Raw genomic sequence first — 21,156 nt, 5'->3', positions numbered from 1 at the left:
GAAAATTAAGACTGAAGTTTAATGCTAGTAGAAGATGTTCATCAACAAACACAGAAAGCGAATAGTAAGATTCATCATGACAGACAGACAGGTGCCTCACCCGAAATTCACACTCTGACAGAGGGTGCTCAAACATGGGGTTGGGGTAATCTGGGCTCATGCTGGTCATTTCAAGCAGGAAATTTGTTGCTAAACTTAGAAAGTGGCCTTCTATCTTAGGAGAATACAAGGAGTTTAGTGCCAACAGCCGGTCCAGGATATTTGAAGGTAACCTGGTTTCATGGCTCCAGAAATTCCGAATAATTAATCTGAAAGCAGAGAAGGAGAAAGCATGTGTTTACATCCTGGCACATGGAAGAGAGAGCTGCACACGAGATCCTGGGGGGAAGGCACAGCTTCCCACCCGTAGGAAGCCTCACCGCGAGGGAAACCACATCTGAGACCACGTAAAGAGTACGCTTGCAGCAGAGAAGTAACATTAAAGGAGGGGAACAGCCCCCAAGTGCAGCACATTTAACAACATGTAAGGAGCCAGATGATTTTTTTGTCTCATCTCCTTAAGTTTTCAATGAGTATAGTAATTTTTTTGTTTGTTTGTTTTTTGAGACATGGTCTCACTACACAGCCAAGGCTGGCCTTGAATTCACTGCGAGCCTCCTGCCTCTGTCTCCTACATGCTGAGGTCACAGGTTATGCTACACGCCTGGCAAATATAGTAATTTTGAAACTAAAAAAAAAAAAAAAAAAACCACATATAATATTTCACTGCCTTGCTAAAATAATTCATTCCAAAATTTACTTCTAAAAATATTTAAAGCCAAAATTAGTTAAAAATAGTTTTAGACTTTATAAATGTATGAAATCCAAAAACACACTTTAAAAGCTCAGTGAATTTAAAACTATAGAAATGAAAAAAATAAATTATATCAAACTATGTAGGAAATTTATACCTTATCTTACCTGATAAGAAACTGATACAGTGGAATTAGGATAAGCAGGTTAGAGAACAACCATCACTCATACCTCCATATATAGGTGCGTTATGATTTTCTAACTCTGATGGTTTAAACACTTCATCTGATGTCAACAAACAGTGTAACCTCCACGATTATTCACGGAAGACAGCACCAGCATCACTGCAGATTTTCTATTCACTATACACCGCTAACCCCTAGTAAAGCAGCTAATGCAAGGATTTTTAAGTCCAATGCCCTTCATAATGTTGACCATGATTTTAGGGATATTTTTACTAAATGTGAAATGCAGGAGGCAGAGAAAATGCTAGTACCACAAAGACATTTGCAAAACTACTGAAAAATACCCGAAACTATTCTAGGAAGCTAAAAACTTAATTGGGTTGGCCCAGTTATTCTGAGAGGACCACATACTGAAGCCCAGGGTTCTCATCAATCAATCCTTGAATCAGCACGTCTTTTGTCAGTTCAAATATTTCCTGAGAGTCACCATCCTTTTGACTTTCTGGATCTCTGTTTGAAAAAATAACAAAATAACAAAACATTAATACTCTGCCCCAGCCTCTCTGTCCAACCTTGATTAACACTGACTAGAATTCAAGCACAAAGGCCAGCTTTTCCTGTGGACTGGGACTCCCACGAGCACTACAGGCCCCTGGAGTGTTTGCCTACAGCTTAGCCCTCCCTTTTTGGGGTCCCTTGGTCTGCTGGGAGAGCGGCTGGTAATGGCAGGGCATTCCCAAGGGATGACACTCCTGTGAGAGTTCACTTCTTAATCTTGTCAGATCTTAAAAGCAACAAGAAAAACAAGTTTTATAAGAGGACATTCATATACTCCTTCTTTTTGCTTGATTTTGGTTTTTCTGAGACAGTGTCTTACTATGAAGCCCAGGCTGGCCTCAGACTCACAGGAATCCTCTTGCCTCAGCCTCCTCAGTGCTAGGATTGCAGGCATTCATCACCATGCCCAGTGACACAGGCTTCTAACTCAACCAATAACTATACTTTCTGAATACTTCCTACATGCCACATGACTTAAACTATCATTCAACACACTGAAGTAAACTGTGTCCGTTACTAATCACACAGTAAGAAATGTTTCATTATGTTCCAGACTGTGCAAGGTACCCAAATAATCCCTAAAATATATAATATGAAATGTCCACTTATAGCTTACCTGTAATTATCATAAATCCACATGAGAATGTTATACATTTGTTCCCTACACATTGGCGAAGGATGGGAAATGAATTCAACAAGGGGGTTCAGAAGTTCTTGGAGTTCTACAGGTTTTAATTTTGCCATCATCTTATAAATTATGTCCAAACACACTTTTTGTCTTTCATCATCTCTGCAATAAAAAAGATTTTTGAAAATACAAATTTAATAATGTCTATTGTATATATTCAAAGTATGATACGCAAGCTTTTCTTCTTTCTGCTGTTCTGTAGTTTCAAATTTTGTTATAAAATGCAACACTACACATATAAAGGTGACACCTTTCTTCTCATGGCACTGGCATGGTGGTCACTCACCTGTGTCTCATAACTTGAACAAAGTCCTTGCTCTTTAACTGCAAGTACAGGTCTGGTATTTCCTCCGCACGACAGAGTATCACCTCCAGACAAAGGGTCTTCATCACTCCATGAAATTTTGGCAGCAGAAAGAACACTGCATTCAAGAACCTAAGTGGTGGGACCGTGATGAGAAAACTAAACAGCCTGGGTGTCCCCTCCTGCCAGAGCCACCCGGCCGCACCACCTACTGTCCACGCTGCCTACCTGTCCGCCAGGGGAGGAAAGCCCTTCACTGCTTTGTTCAAGCACACGATGAATTTGTCCTGCATTGTATTCTGATGCTGCCTCAATTGTTTCATTACCAGTTCACACACTGACTCCTCCAGGGCCTGAAAAATTGAGTTTCTTTTCAAATACACGAAAGTGGAAACCTGAATTAATATTAAAAAGGTTCATCTTGACTATTTAAGAGAACTCGAGGAAGGTATGCAATGGTGTCTCCTATGCCAAGGTTCACAGGCAAATGATGAAACCTGAAGTGTTGGGGACTGGCCACCAGTTTGCTTCAACCACCGAACAGCTCTGAGGCTGGATGTCCCTGAGATCCGATGAGGGTTAGCAGACAGGGTCACATCACAGGAGACAGGCTGTGAGCTGCTGTCCTGTGCTTCCTCCAGACCCAGAAACACGGCACACAAGTCGTTTAAGAAGCTGAACTACAATCAGTTTGGTTTTAACATGACTCAGATACAGTTTAAGACACAAACATAGCTGCTAAGTAGGTACTGTGATATACAGTTAGTAATCTAGCTATTGGGAGGCTGAAGCAGGAGGATTACAAGTTCAAGGCCAGACTGGGCAACTGAGATTCTGTTTAAAAAGAAAAAAACCAAAAAAAACAACTTGGGGATATAGCTCAGAGGTAAGTTCCATTTCAATCCTTAGCACTCACACACACACACCCACACAAACAAACACACACACACACACACACACGCACGCACACACTCAATACCAATTTTTAAATGTTTGCCAAGATTTCTGGTGTTTGAAAAGTATTATGTTCTTTCTAAAAAAACCTGAGCATTGGATCTGGTATATAATAGGAAAGGCAACAAAAATTTAATGAGTAGTTTATTAATATAATATATAAATAGATGCCAAATTGGGTTGAAATAGCACATTGGAAATACATGCAAATATCAAGAAAAAGCCGGGTATAGTGGCACATGCCTGTTATCCTAGCACTGGGGAGGCTGAGGCAGGAGGATCACTCTGAGTTTGAGACCAGCCTGAGCTACAAAAGTGAGCTCAAGGCCAGCCTGAACTTCATGGTGAGACCCTATGTCAAAAAAAAAAAAAAAAGAAAAAAAAAAGAAGAATTTAAAATTATACAAGATACTTACATTTTTTTCCTTAGTAATATACTGAAGAATAAGTCCTAAAACTTCTGCTGCTGCTGCATAAACCTCTTTATATTTTACAAAGGACATATTATTGACCAAAGCTTGAAAGTATCTATGACAAATACCAAAAACAAATATGCATAAAATAAACCATTCTGACATTTAACATAAAAATATAACAGTCCTCTTCCTATCAAGTTTATAGCAAAACCAGAAAATATGTGCATAAAAGAGACACAAGGTGTTCATATGAATATGTGTATGACTATGTCTCTAAGGGCCCTGACATCATGACCAGAACAGCAAAGAAGTCACTCTCTGACCTCAGGGGGCTGCTGTGGACAGAGTAAGACCCTCTGCTGGGCACCAGAGAACACCACAAGGACACAGCTACTATCCAAGCATGCAAGCAAGGCACCGACTTCCTCCCAAAAGTCACCATAACAAGACGAGGACAGGATGATGACCGAAAGAGAAGGCTCAGCCTGTCAGAGGCTCCTCGGCTCTGACAGTCACAGTTGGCCTTCAGAGACTGGAAGACTGAGAGCTCAAGGAGGTAACAAGTGTATCTACCAGGGAGCCAGTTCCCCTGCTGTGCTGAGCGGCCAGTCCTCGGGCTGCACGCTGCACCAGCAGCTGGAGGGACTGGTTTTAACAGGCCAACAGGAGCAACCCCAGTGACTGCCACAGCCTCACAGGAAGGGCAAGGCTAAAGCCCCTGCCGCAAACATGGTGTGAGGGCCAACTGTCAATATTCTAAATACTGCTGTAGTGGGAGGAAATACGGGGCTGCTCTAAAACTATCTCAGCAAAGCTCCTTGTCTTCATAGATACGTCCAGGCTCTCTCCCAGGAACTGAGTGTCACGGCTCAGGACAGGACAGAGTGGGGCTGAAATAGCGCACACTGGAGTCTAATACTTCTTACCTGCTAACACATACATGAAAACAATGCTAATTTAAAAAACATACATTGCTTATCCACTGTAGATGTATTCCTTCTCTTGACTCTGAACAGCCTTCTAATTTTATATATATATATATAAATATATATATATATACAGGATCTTCCTCTGTAGTTCAGGTTGATCTTGAACTCATTATGCAGCCCAGGCTAGCTCAGACTCGCAACAATTCTCCTGCCTCTGCCTGCCGAGTGCTGGGATTGCAGGTGTGCACCACCACACCCGGCTAAGGTAGACATAATTTTAAATCAAGAGTGGTAGTATACAGCTGTAATCCTAGCTATTTAGGAGGCAGAAGAAGGAGGACCACCAGGATCAAAATCAACCTGGGCAACTTAAGCAACACCACGGAGAGACAAGAGAGAGAGAAGAGAGACAGAGACAGACAGACAGAGAGACAGAAACAGAGAAGGCAGGGATGGACAGAATGGAGGAAGGGTGAATGTGAAGTGAGCGAGAGATACAGACAGATGGACAGAAAAGGGAGGAAGGAAGGAAGGAAAAGGGAAAGAGAAGGGAGCACTGGGGAAGTAACTCACTGCTCCTTGGGTTCAGTCCTCAACACCATGAACAAATCCAAACAAAACAAAAACAAACCAAAAAAGAAAAAAGAAAAGACAAAATATTTCTAACATGTTTTCTTCTGTCCTTAAATGTATTAACACTGAACCATGCTCTACTCTGCCAATCCAACAAGGCAGACATTTAGCCTAAAAAAAATTCGAAGCAAAAACTAACGATACTTACTTGGTACTCTCTATGCCACATTTCAGGTCATAGGGAGGCAAGTTATTGGCCATGACAATTCCTAATAGTTGAATCCCTACAGAATTGTCTTTAGAATTAGGATCTCGACTGGAAAACTTTTCAAATATTAACCTGAAACATAAGAACAAAAGAGAAGGCAGAGACTGTCCTACAGTGAAATGAGAAGCAGGAAGGCAAACCCAGCGTTTCCTGAGCTGACTTTCAGTTAGAAAGTTACGAACACTTTCTTCTTCCATAACTGGAAGCTCTCGCTAACTTCCTCTTGTTCACATCTGGGTCACTGTAGTGTTGTAATACAGGCAGTTTTATATTTTTTATGGGTTAAATATCTGCCCAAATCCTTTGTTAGTTGACAGTGACACTTTTTTTGAACATTAAGTTTTAGCTTTCTTCAGGCTATGCTAAAATGAATCAGACAATAGATCTTACAGGCCACTTCTGAGCCAGGGCCATGCAGGGAAGCGCACACCCCAGCTACCCAGCAGAGTGCAGCCACAGCGGGAGGTGAGCTGAGGGACACACTGGCACCACTCACTCAGATCCATTTCTGGCATCTAACTCTGAAGACTGTGGTTTTATTTTATTTTTTTTAAAATAAAAACAACCCTCCATTTATTGGCCTCCAGTAAAAACATAAAAGTCGTCAAAACAATGTGAACAATTGTTCCCAAGGCGAACTCCTTAACTGGCTGCCCTTTTTACATATTCTCATAATGGCAATCGTCTCACTTCACTGCTGTCTTATTTCATTGATCATTTCTAGATGGAGACTCTGCAGCAGAGTAATATCTCCTTTCAGCATGTCCAACCCGGTTGTTTTCTTGACTTTGTTTTAGAATGAATTTCTCCAACAAGGTTCACGTACTCATCAAAACCAATAATATAGCTCTCTATCCACAGTTACCTGGTCATACAGCCATACCAAGTCTAGGATCTGTTCTGCAAGCATCTGGAGATGAAGCTGATGGCTGCACCATCACCTTCTGTACTTTCTGGCCCTGGCCCCTGAACACTGCAGTGGAATCAGACAAGACCACACCACCACCACACTGCCCCTAACGGCAACTTCATGAAGAAGCAAGACTGTGGCTTTGGACCCTTATAAATGAACTCGGTTTCAAGTAATGCTTCTTATTCCATCATTTCATATAATTACCTTTTGTTGCAACCATCGTTTACAACATGCTTCATTGTAACCAAAAGTTCTAAACAATACTATACTGCAAAAAGTAGCCAATGTATACCTGTATGGGATGGAGAGGCAATCCTTCCAGCATTCAACAAGGGTTTTTATAAGTTCAAGGTTGTGTCTAAACACAGCTCTCTTGGGGTGGAAGACATGTTTCATTAGGAAATGAAGCAATCGATTTGCTAACACTTCATCTTTAGGGACCCCCTGAAAAGGTACAGAAATTCTGCATTAATATTCAGTATTCTACTGCAGCATCTTTTAACCCAGAAGTTTACGTCTAAAAGAAACCTGACACTGCTGAGGAGCCCAGCTCCTAGTTAAATCCTACATGATTTTTCAGGGTCAACCACTGACCTTCCCTGGCACACTACAAGGGATGCTGACGCCACACCCAGGTTGGAGCACTACCATCTTGGAGGCAGCTGCAGGAGCTCTCACCTTGGCCAGTGCATTTTTTGCCTATCTGCCTCCTCGCCCAGAGCCTCTATTCTTAGGTTCCTTTATCTGAGGCTCCTTTAAGGGTCTTTGCTGAGGCCTTCAAGGGGCAAAAAAAAAAAAAACTTCAGGAAGACCTGAGTTCCCATCAAAACGCAGGATTTAGTTTTCTTATTTTTTCATGTTATTAGACTATAAATTACTTATATACTTATATATAACTTACATAAATTTCATGTTATTAGACTATAAATTACATGAAGACTAAGAAATCAGTGGGGCATGCCCAAATCACCAGCATTTGGGGGACTTTGGGCAAAGGATCATGAATTTGAGACCAGATCATCTCAAAAAGAACAATAACAAAAAAAAAAATTACATTATACACACTGAACCTCCCCCTCCTGCAGTGAGGGCAGGGTAAAGGGTTGGGAGGGAAATGACTGATGTATGCTATGTACATTTACTAATCTGCCAAAGTGAAAGCCATTAATCTGCATAATTGATGCACTAATAAAGAAAGAAGTAGAAAAAAAGGCCTAAGAAATACAGATTCGATTTACTGTGAGATAAAGGAGATAGACATATCCAGACACAAACACATAAAAAGTTACATGTATTTGTATCACGTTTAATATGGACCGGGCACATAATGTCCCTCTGTGAAAATTTCTGCACATTGTCAGAGCTCATGGTGTTGAGTGAACAGGTAAGGCTCCCCCACACACAGTTCTATTTGGGGAGATGGCCTGCTACTCTGCACACGTGGCAGTCATATGGCAGTCACTTTGCAATTGCTAACATCACAGATGACAGCCACTTCTCCGAGAGTAAAGAGACTGTTAAAGAAATGTCAGAAACCCAGACTTCTACAAATAATGGCAACAAACAAAACAAAGCACACACATGACAAGCAAGGTTACAGGAATTATGGAAAACAGGCAAAAGAAAACAAAAGCGAGCAGTGTGAGCCATGGAGTGGAGGAGCAGTGGAGCCATGTAAGGACCACTGCCAAACTGGTTCCATCACTTAGACGTGGGACTCACCTGTCATATGCTGTTGAGGATATCAGCAAGGGAATCACCTATTAATACATAGTAGATGCGTCACTACTTACTGTAGGGGTAGCCACACCTGTCCACGAAAGAACAGTAGCCACTATCTCAACCACCATGTAGTGAATTCCTTCTCCTCCACTGTTTTCAGAAACTGCCAGCTGCAGCAAGGGGCTCAGCCAGTGCTTCGCATATGGACGAAAGATCTAAAACAGAATTTAAACGTCAAATATGGAAGAATTATTCTGAACAGCTAACGTATGAATACAGAAATACATCCTCTATCAGCCAAAATTTTATGACTTGCTCTAAATTAAAAATAGATCCAGCCAGGTGTGGTGCTGCATGTGCCTAATTCTAGTTCTCGGGAAGTAGAAGCAGGAGAACTGCTGTCAGTTCAAGATCAGCCTGGACTACAAAGTGAGTTCAAGGCCAGCCTGACGTGCAGAGTGAAACCCTGTTTCCAAAAGACAAAAAAAAGAAAAGAAAAAAATTCAAACTATTCTACAAAAGCCCTCTCTATCTCACCTGAGTAATATGTGACTATGGAAAATTCATTTTACTTTATGCAAATGCGTAAGAAATCTGAAAAATAAGACTATAAAAATCAAATAGCCACATTAGCTTAAATTTCTTCATTTCACTTGGTAGCTCAGGCTTGTCTTGAACTTGCAGGATCCTCCTGCCTCAGCCTCCCAAGCACTGGGATTACAGGCATGTGGCACTGCCTGGCTGGATCTAGTTTGAATTTAGGGCAAGTCATAAAATTTTAGCTGATAGGAGATGTATTTCTGTATTCATATTTTAGTTATTCAGAATGGTTCTTCCATATTTGACTTTTATACTTCACATGCTTAAGATCTCTGAAATCTAAGTAAGATGTAACCATATACTAAGTTCCACTGAATTTACTTCAGAAACTGCATGAGAATGCATGTTAGTTTTTTGTTTTTAGAGCAAGCTTGGAAGGCAAGACTAAATATTATAACCCAAACTTTCTTCCTTTTAAACCTTTCCGCCCTTTCTTTTTTTTCTTTTTGGTACTGGGAATAGAAATGAATTGAATTGAATTGAATTGAATTTTTGGTACCGTACCAGAATTGGAGAGAAGCCAGGATCACATATACCCTAATAGCACTCATAGGCAACCAGTGCTGATGACACTTGGATCTCAGACCTCTGGCATTCAGAACCACTGCAGAAGCCCTGCTGTTCCGTGTGACAGCAACCCCAGGAACTTGACCTTTAGCAAGAACCCAAGGAAGCAGTCCCTGCCGTAGTCCTCAGTAGCCTCTGTGTTGACATCCGCAAACCACCTAAAAAGACTCTACTGGATGAAGTCCATGTCACCTCTCTGCCTCGAGTGCTTCAGTGGCTCCCTGCTACTCCACAAATGAGCCAGACTCACTGCGAGGCCCCGGGTGGCCTGGCCCAGCTGACCAGTCCTTCGCACGCCCCTCCTCTGGACCATGCCTGCTAGTGTGTGTGATGGTGCAGACACATTCACCCTCTCAGGGGTCTTACTGCTCACGCAACTACCTCTACAGACCACAACTCCCACTCCGTAAGCACACTTAGCTCAAGGGGCCTCTCCAAAATGCACCTAACTCCCCCCTGACGAGTGCTATGTGTAAACTAATCCACTCAGCACCTACCTTGTTTCCCTGAAAATCAAACTTAGCCAGAGAATAACTGAGCTTGAAAGCTGAGATGAAAACACCAGCCCCAATCAGCCTTTGCTTGTCCTGCCTGCCACCTCTGTTCTCTTGCTCGGCGGCTACTCTCTAAGGCAGGTTTGACCTCTAGTGTTCAAGGCTAATTATTTTCCAGCGAGGTCTTATTTTCAAAAAACTTGGTATCTGGGAGAAAATCAGCTATTTTTTATAGAGAGTTAACAGAAATATCTTCACCCACTTTTATGCTGTTATAAACAGAGACACATTAAGAAAGCCTTAATCATTAAAAGGATGCCACACACACTTTACGCAAAGTTCACTTCTAACTCCACAGAGGTGAATTTACGTGTTCAAGTAAAGAACGTTGAACAAGTAGATAAATATAGTTTGCTAATTTATTGATAGGGCAAGATGTTACACTCTTTCCCTTTACAACTCATTTTATTTGATATTTTTTAAAGCAGATGCATAGAGCTACGATGAATTATTAAAGAAATAATAATTTATTTACCTCTTCTGTATTAATAATAAGCTTGGCTAAGAAAAGACGAATATTTATTGGTACTGACAGATTTCCTAGTTTGTCATGCAGAAACTTCATCCAAGGAGGAAGATCTTTTGGCACTGAACTCTGAAATAAAACACAAAACTACCTTAAAAAGTGGAATGAAAGAATCTCACATTTTTAAAAAATTTTATTTTATGGAAAAAAAGTAAAACAAAATTTCAAAACAAAAACAGAAGAATAATAGTAGTTAACATATTACATGTTATTATCTTTAAAATAGTCATTCAGGGTACACATTTCGAGCATAAAATTTTTTCCAATTGATATCAGCACAAACTCTCCTTTTTAATGAACTAAGAGAAACTAACAGTGTGACTTGCATTTTTCCTTTTCCCTTTCACCCATCCTGGTTCCTTTTTCCTTTTGAACAATTTCATCCCATTTCACGGTATCTACTATACATTTTAGAACTTGTTTACTCTTTCAGTTTCTCATACCATAATGCGATGTTTACACAAGTCTGATTTATTTCACTTAGGAGTATTGTTGTAGCTTGGCATAGTTGATGCCATCTTGAGCCCTGCATAACAGGTGTGCTGTATTTGACCCAAGAAAATGGAAAATTACTCAGGGTATAAGTCCCATGAGAAAAGCAGAATAAACTGTACCTACAGGAGAAAAATTAACCTGCTCAATAAAAGAAGCAGGATATAGGTGTCACAGGATGTCTTTTGTGGTTCTCTGTTTAAAAACTTTGTAATTTTCCACTTGGTGGCCAGTTAGTGAGATTCTGAAATGGGTCCACGCTAGTGGTCGCTGAGCTTAGCTAACTAAATTCCAAATTTATCAGTTTGGCTGCTTGGACTCCTATATTGTTTATGAACTCACTTCAGGTATGATCTTAAGTTGTATCCATTTACCTATAAAAGTCTCAAGTTTATCCTTCTTTATGGCCGAGTAGTACTGCACTGCCTAAAAATATCACATCTTTTTCATCCCTTCCTTAACTGATAGGTATTTGAGTTGTTTCCAACATCTGGGTATTAAAAATTGTGCAGCTATAAACATGGGTGCACATATATCACAGTGGTATGATGTTTTTAATTCTTCTGGGAATATACCTAAAAGGGGAATAGCTGGATCAAATGGGACATCTAATCTTAGTTTTTTGAGGAATCTCCACACTGATTTCCACAGTGAGAATCTCACATTATGATACAAGAAAATGACAAATAAGGACATAACAAAAATGTTTGACACATAGTGTGGTGTAGTCTTCAACTGGAAAATGTAATTCATGATACAACATCAATAAATAGTATTATCACGGACAATACAACTTTAGTAGAAAATGCACCTCTCCTCCTTTGGGTAAGATCAGATTTCTCTGCATGTGCTTAATCAGGGCTGTCATGGTTGCCATGCATTCATGCTGATTGAGCTCATCCATCTCCAACTCCAAGACATCATCCTGGATCTCGGAGTCTTGGCGCTCCTGTGAAAATGAATCATGCAGAGTATACTTTTTATGTTGGTGAATACTAAGTGCTCAATACCTTGGGTTATGTTTAGATAACCTGGATCTGTTTTCTTAGTAAGCAGCTAAGAAGTGATCAGGACCTCCACATTTTCCTTATATTCCCAGGCACATCCTCCCTCCCAGATCCCTCTGTCCAGTCTCTCCTAGGGCAGCACCTTAGGTCATTCTCCTACTGCACTGACCATCTGAGCAGTCACCCCCTGGGGTTACGCTTGAAGCACAGCATCTCTCTGCCTTGACCCCTGGCCTCCTGACTTCCTTCCTGTGCGGAGGAAATCTGACTGCTAAATCAGCAGGATAAAAATCTGAGGCTTAGATCTTGGAAAACTTTCAGGATTAACTCTCCAAACATGACTGGTAATGAACTGGCTTCCTTGCTTAGTTATGATACAAGATAGCTGTGACCTAGTCCCCTTCTTCACCAATTCCAACAATATTCTTTATATATGAAATGTGATCACCCGTCTCCGAAAATGACCGGTGGCAGATCTGGGGTCTTGGGAGTTGTAGGAATAGCTCTGAACTCCAGTTGAGAAATCAAACTGACTCATTTCCTCACTCAGGCTACTATCTGCCAAGTATGACAAGGAAGACATGTAACGAGGACCATCTGAAATACAGAGAGAAACTCATGTGTTTAATCAGGGAGAGATGCACTGCTTTAAACTCAAATCACAGTAAAATTAAAGGATACTTTCCCCGAAGACTTTACTCAACCCTGTGATTCTTATTCTTAGGCTATTGGCAGACTAGCTAAAGAGGAAAAGTCCTCCTTCTGCTTTAGTTATTATCTAGCAGTCATTCTAATGGTACAGACAGAGAAGTTAAACTTGATGCAATTTTAACAGAATTTTGTTGGGTTTAAAAATTTCGATGGCATACATTTAGCTCATAACAAAAATGTGAGAAAAATGATAACTGAAAAGTGGTAAGACAAAGTATGTAAGGTGCAGAAAACTGGTCTATTTTTTTCCCTCTCAAATCAAGACATGGTGACAAAAGCTATAAAAAAAATTAGGGGCTGGGGATTTAGCTCAATGGCATAAGTGCCTGCCTGGCAAGCAGGCAGTCATAAGTTCGATCCCCGGTACCTGGGGAAAAAAATAAAATAAAAGAAAGAAAAACTAAACAATAAAAGTGAAGTTAGGAGCATGTTGTAAGATATTGAATTCATCTGAAATAGAGAGGCCAGGGAGAATCTCTTCTACAAGTTGATTTGAATCCAAATGTCACAATGCGTGCTGGTATTTGGGCCCGGAGTATTAGCAGATGCCCAGGGCCCAAAGCCAGCCCAGAGTCCCAGGGCTTCAGGGGCTGTGCTGCTCAACAGTGTGGGTGGAAGGAGGGCAGCAGGAGACGCAGGCAGGCAGGCCAGAGGCCGCCGGCAGCGCTGTCCTGAGGGAGTGGGATCACCGGAAGTCCAGCAAAGAGAAAGCGGCTGGAGAGGACTTGTCTTCTAACACAGACCTTTATACACAGCTAAGCAATAAAAGTAATTCATTTAATAACAAAAAAAGTCACACCAATCTCCCCCCTCCGCCCACTTTGGAGACTTCTTTATGCAGTAAAATTTAGCTAATTACATTTCTTTCAAAATGTGATTCCAGTTGCCACTATAAAAACTTTTAAAAACTCAACTCCAATGTTTTGTGATATTTAACATTTTTTCTATTTACATAAACAAATACTATTAAAAACTTTCTAATCGGGGCTGGGGATTTAGCTCAGCGGCATAAGCGCCTGCCTTGCAAGCACGCAGTTGTGAGTTTGATCCCTAGTACCAATAAAAAAAAAACCACAAAAAACTTTCTACTCATCTGGGAAATATCCTACCTGAATCCTCGTTTGCTGCCCCTCTGGCTTCTTTCCTAATTTCAATGTACTTTTTTCTTCTTTCCATAGGAACCTATTTTGGAAAGCAAATACACCATTTAAAGTATGTTTGAATCCTGCTCACACTTTTCCTATTTTAGTAACAACCTGGCAAAACCAAACTACTAATCTTTGTTTTTTTGGTCTTTTTTCGAGACTGGGTCTCTATGCAGTTCAGGCTGGCCTTGAGCTCACTTTGTAGCCCAGGCTGGTCTCAAACTTGCAACAATCCTCCTGCCTCAGCCTCTCGAGTGCTGGGATTACAGGCCTGAGCCACCAGGCCTGGCCTTAAACTACTAATCTTAAAAATAATTTTTATCAAATTTTAAAGAAGTCAAGAATGTCTGCTGTGTGTGTACCACTAAGAGTTAACATCAATATAAATTACATATCTATAAAATATTTAAATATTTTAGATGTAATATGTAATACAAATATTACATACTTTGTATTATTGTCAATACATTTCACATCACACATTTCAATGTCGCCTATGACACGCCTTCGGGACATGCCTAGCAGCTTCATGTACTGGCACTCTTTCCTTCACAGATCAGGAAGGAGAAACCCAGTTCTGATGAGCTTTTTCGTAGCTGCCTAAGACTGTAACTGAAACTACTAGGTTCTGTAGTTGCCATTTTTCTAGGAATAACATGAAACTGCCAGTTTTTAGAGTTGAAAGTAGATTCAAATACTTAACATATGCAATATAATACCTGTTTTACTCCAGGAGCACTTGGTGTTAACTAACAAGCAAAGGTAAAAATTGCACTCACCTCGACTTCTATGGGAAACGTATAGCAGCGGTTCAGGTCTATCAGATTTTCAAAGATAAACAAGTTCTATAAATTACAAAAAATATATATGAATGGCAGAGATCTTTGTTTTGTTTGTTTGTTTATGTTTGTGCTACAGGATTGAACCCAAAGCTTTCATGTCAAGCTATATCCCCAACTTCTTTCAAAATTTTTTATTTTGTGACCAGGTCTTACTAAGTCACTAAACTGCACAGACTGGGTTTTCAATCCTCCTGCCTCAGCCTCCCACAGCGCTGGGCTTACAGGTTTGCTAGATCCTTCTTACTGATGCTAATTATGAAATTAATTCTACTCAATAGCTTATATACAAGCATGTTAGCTTTAAAATGTATCTGTGCAGAACTAAAAAAAACTCATAGGAAGGTACAAATTATATTCAATTGATATAATCTAAATTTTTAAATTCTACAATGACAGCAGTAGTGAACACCTCTGGAGAGACCTACCTTTTCTGGTTTTTCACTAAACAGAAAACCTTGGTAAAATTTTAATTCATTGAAAACACAGCAGATAACAGAAATGGCACAGTTGTACGCTGCACAATGATAAAGTCTTCTCCTTTCCAGTAACTGGTTCTCTCCCGCCATGTTCTCTGTGAATGCATCGTGGCACAGCCTGGGAGAACAGACCAAGATTACAAACTGATGTAACGAACTATAGCTAGGCAGTACACTCGATATGGAAATCGGTGCTTAAGCCAAGTCTGGTGGTGCTCTGGGAGCCTCAAGCAGGAGACTCACAAGTTCAAGGCAGCCTGGAACACTGAACAAGACCTATCTCAAAGTAAAAAACGGCTGAGGATGTGGTGTAGTGTGAAGGCCTTGGGTGCAACCGCCGGTTCCAAAGAAAAGAAAAGAAAGAACAAGAAAAGAGAAGAAGAGAAGAGAAGAAAAGAGAGAGAAGAGAAGAGAAGAGAAGAGAAGAGAAGAGAAGAGAAGAGAAGAGAAGAAAAGAGAGAGAAGAGAAGAGAAGAGAAGAGAAGAGAAGAGAAGAGAAGAGAAGAGAAAAGAGAAACTGATGCTTGAGCCTCGCCGTGCTGGACGACAGGATGTAATTCAGCTCAGCCTCTCGTGAGTGTCAGTTTTATGCCACGCACAGCACAGGGCACTGGGATACAAAGATGAGCTTGTCACCCTCTCACAGAATAGCCACAAGGACACATCTTAGGACAGCATCAAGCCCAGCATCAAGTACAAGTAAAGAGAAGGAAGCAAGGGGGACACAGTGGCCTAGTCTGAGGGCGAACGAGATTTAAGAGAAAACGTCAGAGCTGAGTTGTTTCACTGGCTTTAAAAAAACAGGTCTCCCTGTTTTCTGGCCTGGCCTCGAACTCCTGGGCTGAAGGGGATCCCCCTGCCTCAGCCTCCTAGGTAGAAGAGAATACACCACAGTGCCCAGCTTGAGAAGGTTTGAGATAGAGTCTGCCAGGATAGGAATGTTATGAACAGAGAAGAACATCATTCCGAACGAAGCAGGAACTGTGCAGTATTTTGGGAGGAGGGGGAAGCACCAGTGGCTGGCAGCAGGTGACAGGAAGGTTCTTGGTGGAGCCTGCCTGTCGCGCGCAGGGGCGTGGACGTCACCCTGCGGGACCGAGCCCACATACTACACCTACTGGCCAGCTACTTCCCAAACAAGCTTTCCTGGAACACCGCACCTGTGCTCGCTGATAGCTACGGCTCACCTGCAGTATGGTGGGGTGGCTGTGGCAGATTACATGGCTCACAAACCAGAATTACTTGGCCTTTACGGAAAAAGTGTGCTCAGGTATTACTGCAGTTCAGGTGTTACTGAAAGGCCATCGGTAAGGAAGTGAAAATACCAGGCTCGGATTCCAGCTGCATTATCACTCTGGTCGCAGCAGGGGCAGGAGAAAAAGACAAATACAGGAGCAGAGAAAAGAATCTGAAGGACATGGGTGCGATGGCTCACCAAGAAACCACCACAGGAAGGGGACTAGCACCTGGCATCAGGAACAGTGAGAGAATAAAACCTGACAGGACGTTGGCAGGGGATGGAGAAATCTACAGGAAGGAAGAATGACCTGGGATCCCCAAGGGCCTTGTACACAGAGAGGAAGGCGACACCATTCACTGAGGCCAGGTAAAGAACGGACTGGATAAAAGACAGGAACAGGGAGCTGGAGACCAAAGCCTCGACAAAGTCTGTCTTACTTGGAAGAATTTCATTAGAAGACTTGGTGAAGAGAAAATGCATTTGATTAATCTGTGTTTTATAGCATGCCTGTTAAAAATACCGCTTTTAAAATTTCAAATGATAGGAAAAATAAAATTTGTCCTTACTATAAATCATGCTGGTACAAATATATCAAGCTATTCAGGAGTAAAAATGGTAGCAAAAAACAGTGAAAGAAATGAAAGAGTTCTATTGCTTACAAAAGATGAATATGGGATAAAAAGTCTATCTAAGAAGTTTGTACATAAGAAAAAAATACAAAAGTTCAGTATTTAAGTAAAACATGTTCGCATTATACAAATGTATAAAAGTGTATACACTAAAACTATTAACAAAATAAAATTAAGCAAAATCTTACTTAATAAGTGTCTTTGTAAGCTCATTTCCTTCTGTAACACTGGAACCATGGAAAACTTGATTAATTTTAGATTCTTTGGAGTGAACATCATCTTTTGAAAGACGAGAATACATCACTTCTAGTATCTTGTAATAACCCATCTTCTTGGTGATTTGAGTGTCAAAGGTAGATTCGTTTAGCTTAGAAAAAAGGAGTAAATAGTTATCATTGGTCTTACTAAGCAGGCAAATTAACCCACTCAATACATCAAATTTAACACTTAGTGTTCTTCACATAGGAAATAAGCTTTAAAAAGCAGCTAAATCACATCAAAACAGAGAGAGCCCTGTTGTCTGGGACTTCCAATGTGGATGTATCATAAATATAAGGGTGAAACAAAAAAAAATAACAGGATTCTGTGGGAGGCCAAATGATACCTCATCTCCAAAAGACATAGCATTCTCTAGAACCTGTGTATACAATCTCCTTCAGGTTCTGAAAATGTCAGTTAAAGACCTTGAGCTAGGGAGTTTATTTTTGATTGTTCAGGTAGGCGGGAAAGGAAATCCCGTGTAACCTTAGATAGAAGATTAGATAAAAGGAAAAGGGAGGCAGAGATAGGAACAGTCTCACTACCATCCAGGAATGCCACGGTCACTTCAGGATAGAAGACACCAGAAAGGCTTATGCAAGAGACAGGAATGTGGCCTGCCAACACGAAGATTTTGGTCCAGTGTAACTGACTATAGAGTTCTGGCCCCTAGGACCGAGAAAATAAACGTGTTGCTCCAAGCCATCAGGTTAGCAGTACAGTGTTAAAGCGGACACAGGAACCTAGTGCAGATCAGCTTAACCACACACAGACTGTTAGCAAATGCAGGGGTCTCTGAGCAAGGGCTCACCTGACTGAAGGAACGCAAGGCAGATTCTAGTAACGCGGCACGGAGACCTGCCGATTCCTATTAACAATGAGTTTAACAAGACGCACAATACCTTTGTAAACCTGGATTTCAACGTATCAATGGCATTCACCACAACTTTGCTGAAGAATTCTCGCAGGGCATCCAGGCTGCAGTGCCACAACAGGGTGAGGAGACAGCGATCTACAAACGCCTGGCGAGTCACGTTTGGGAGAAGGTCATTCCTCGTGAACATTCTGTACACACTTTCCAGAAGGCCTGACTGTGTGACACACGAACTCCTAAGAAAAAGAGATAAAATGAGTGCTGGGCTCGGAGGTACCCGGAATCCCAACACTCTGCAAGGCAGAGGCAGGAGGACCGCAAGCCTGGGCAACTCAGGGACTTTGTGAGAACCTGCCTCAAAATAAAAAGTATAAAAGATAGGAATGGGTCTCAGTGCAAAAGCTGTGGGTTCCATCCCAGTCTCTCTCTCTGTCTTCTTCTCTCTCTCTCTCTCTCTCTCTCTCACACACACACACACACACACAGAATAAATCACATGAACACTCATGCTGAGAATAAATATTTTGAGTATCTCTCACCTAAAAGCAGCATAACTCCAATTATTATAAATTACAAAACAAGTAAATGAAAGCTATCAAGACAAAAATCATTTGCACACAGATTGGATTGTTTTGTACATCCCCAGAAAACTTTAAAATTTTAGGAAGAAAAATTTATCATTTGCTCCCAAATTTGACTTTGCTTAAGAACACTGGAAAGGCTTTGGAAGAGTCTCAGGCCTACAGCTGTTCATGTTTTGAGGATTTGAAACTCGTAAGTTAAGACACTAGTTTATTTCAACTAATCAACCAATATGCTTATATCCTAAGCAGAAACAACTTTCTAGTTGGTCCTTCCTCACTTGAAAAATAAAATACTTGAATAATCAGCATTAAAATTTTGTCTACAAATCTATAAATTAAGAATATGGTTGGGGCCAGGGATATAGCTCAGCAGCATAGCACCTGCCTGGCAAGTGTGACGTCCTGAGTTCAATTCCCAGTACCAAAAAAAAAAAAAAAAAAAAAGAATACAGCTGGACATTTGTGGTATGTTCCTGACTGCAACTTGAAGGCAGCAAGTTCAAGGCCAGCCTAGACCACACAGTGAGCCTTTGTTTTAAAAAAGAAAAGAACAAGAAAAAAGTTATAAGAACAAAAGGAAAGAACAACTGGGATAGGGGAAAGGAGAAAAGAAGGGAAAAGATTACATACATACATATGTATACATAGACATATATGTGTGTATGTAAAAATATACAAGATAGATATCTATACTATTAATCTCTGTTCATCCAAAAGGATCATTTTTTTCATTCTTAAATCTTGTAATCTGAACAACTACTTTCAAGATAACAATATGTAATATATTAACTAGTGTTAACTGTATTTTTTTAAAATTCTATATCGTTTTTTCCGTTTTTTGCTTTTAAAATAAAAAAAATTATAAAAAAGAAATGTAGAATTAAGTTTCCTTACCTATTAAGACGGTTAGAATGAAATGGTCATTAAAATTCTAATGCTCTGAACTTAGATATTAACCAGGGTAAAATATGATATACAAAGGGTACTTAAGTAAAAATTTTAAGGCAAGTGTCACACCCTGATTAAGACACTACTATATGCCACACACGTTTCAATATTCACTGGGCACTACCATGGACCCCATGGTTATGCCCCTCCCAAATCCTCACCCTAAGGTAATGGTATTAGTAGGAGAGGCCTCTGGGGGTTTGTAAGTTATGGGGGTCCCAGGGGATTGGTACCTTTACAAAAGAGGCCTGAGGGCACCCCGTTTCCATTCTACCGTGTGAAGGCACCACCTATGAAACAGCAACAAGATCTTTGCCAGAAATGGAATCTGATTTTGAACTAGCTTTCGAACTGCAAAAAATAAATTTAAGTCATCCAGTTTGTAGTACTTTGTTACAGCAGTCCAAACAAAGACATGCCTGAAGACCTGCCATGCTCTTGCTCTTCTGTTTCCATTGGCTCTATCATGTTGTACCTTACTGGATTGTATTACATGTGAAAGTATAAACAAATTTCCTCTGGAAAATGAGATAATATAGTAGCCATTGTTTGTTTTCTGATATTTGGTTCTGAAATCCTATAATACTCTCATTTCTCTTGAATGTTTTTATACTATTTTGTTATGTTTGATACTATTGTATATGAAGTTATTCTCAACTATTTCAAACAAAGAGACATCGTGGTAGTTACTGTTAATTATGGGTTGTCTTCTGGTGAAATACTGTTTTGCTTACATTGTTCTGCTCTGTTAGGTCCTGTTTTGTCTTAATCTCTTTAAAATAAAAAAAAAAAAAACAAGCAAACAAACAAAGACATGCATAATCTTTGCTTTAATCTGCCTCAAAACTTTACTGGTCATATATAAAAATCATATAAGCACATGGCTATTACCTGTGGCTTTTTTTTTTTTTTTTGCGCCATTATTCCTAATAGTAAACGACGGAATCCAAAGTCTATTAGTAGAGGGCTTTTTCAAAATACAATACTTCTACATGATAAAGAACAGTAAAAAGTATAGATTTGCTTAAATACAAAAGGAAAAAGGAAGGTATCAAATTTTCCTGTATCTACTGAAATGACAACTGGCCTTGGTCCTTTATTCTATTGGTGATGGTGTCCAACACTAACTACTTTCTAGGTGTTAAGACAGTGTGGCAGCCCTACAGTAAACCTCACTTGGTTATGACATATGATGTGTTCAAATGTTGGATTTAGACTGCTAACATATTTTGGGGGTTTTTGGATCCACATTCATAAGGAACACTTGTCTATAGTTTTCTTGTGATGATGGTTTTTTCTGGCTCTGGCATCACAGGAGTTGGGAAGCAGCCTCTATTTCCTGAGGAATTTATGAAGTATTGATTTTTCTTCTTAAATGTTTGATAGAATTCACTAGTAAAG

General features: G+C 40.4%; 1 protein-coding gene across 6 annotated transcripts in view; it reads right to left on the bottom strand.

Annotated features, from left to right (window-relative positions):
* The window catches only part of Prkdc (protein kinase, DNA-activated, catalytic subunit), a 169,808-nt gene that overhangs the window by 59,840 nt on the left and 88,812 nt on the right, over window positions 1–21,156 (bottom strand). For all 6 annotated transcript variants that reach the window (XM_013148466.2, XM_063258530.1, XM_063258533.1 and 3 more), the window contains 17 exons: window positions 18,252–18,459; window positions 17,280–17,458; window positions 15,172–15,340; window positions 14,684–14,749; window positions 13,869–13,941; window positions 12,497–12,645; window positions 11,853–11,990; window positions 10,499–10,618; window positions 8,374–8,517; window positions 6,873–7,024; window positions 5,608–5,739; window positions 3,898–4,009; window positions 2,756–2,880; window positions 2,510–2,659; window positions 2,152–2,325; window positions 1,389–1,487; window positions 101–308 (listed from right to left, as the gene is read on the bottom strand). In XM_013148466.2, coding sequence (XP_013003920.2) covers window positions 101–308; window positions 1,389–1,487; window positions 2,152–2,325; window positions 2,510–2,659; window positions 2,756–2,880; window positions 3,898–4,009; window positions 5,608–5,739; window positions 6,873–7,024; window positions 8,374–8,517; window positions 10,499–10,618; window positions 11,853–11,990; window positions 12,497–12,645; window positions 13,869–13,941; window positions 14,684–14,749; window positions 15,172–15,340; window positions 17,280–17,458; window positions 18,252–18,459 — 2,398 coding nt within the window. The remainder of the gene's footprint in view (window positions 1–100; window positions 309–1,388; window positions 1,488–2,151; window positions 2,326–2,509; window positions 2,660–2,755; window positions 2,881–3,897; window positions 4,010–5,607; window positions 5,740–6,872; window positions 7,025–8,373; window positions 8,518–10,498; window positions 10,619–11,852; window positions 11,991–12,496; window positions 12,646–13,868; window positions 13,942–14,683; window positions 14,750–15,171; window positions 15,341–17,279; window positions 17,459–18,251; window positions 18,460–21,156) is intronic.

The sequence above is a fragment of the Cavia porcellus genome, unplaced genomic scaffold, assembly GCF_034190915.1.
Source record: "Cavia porcellus strain 051 isolate PalLab524CR breed Dunkin Hartley unplaced genomic scaffold, mCavPor4.1 scaffold_11, whole genome shotgun sequence".
Taxonomy (NCBI): domain Eukaryota; kingdom Metazoa; phylum Chordata; class Mammalia; order Rodentia; family Caviidae; genus Cavia; species Cavia porcellus.
Note: the sequence above shows the minus strand (reverse complement) of the source record. Positions and strands in the feature narration are given on the sequence as shown.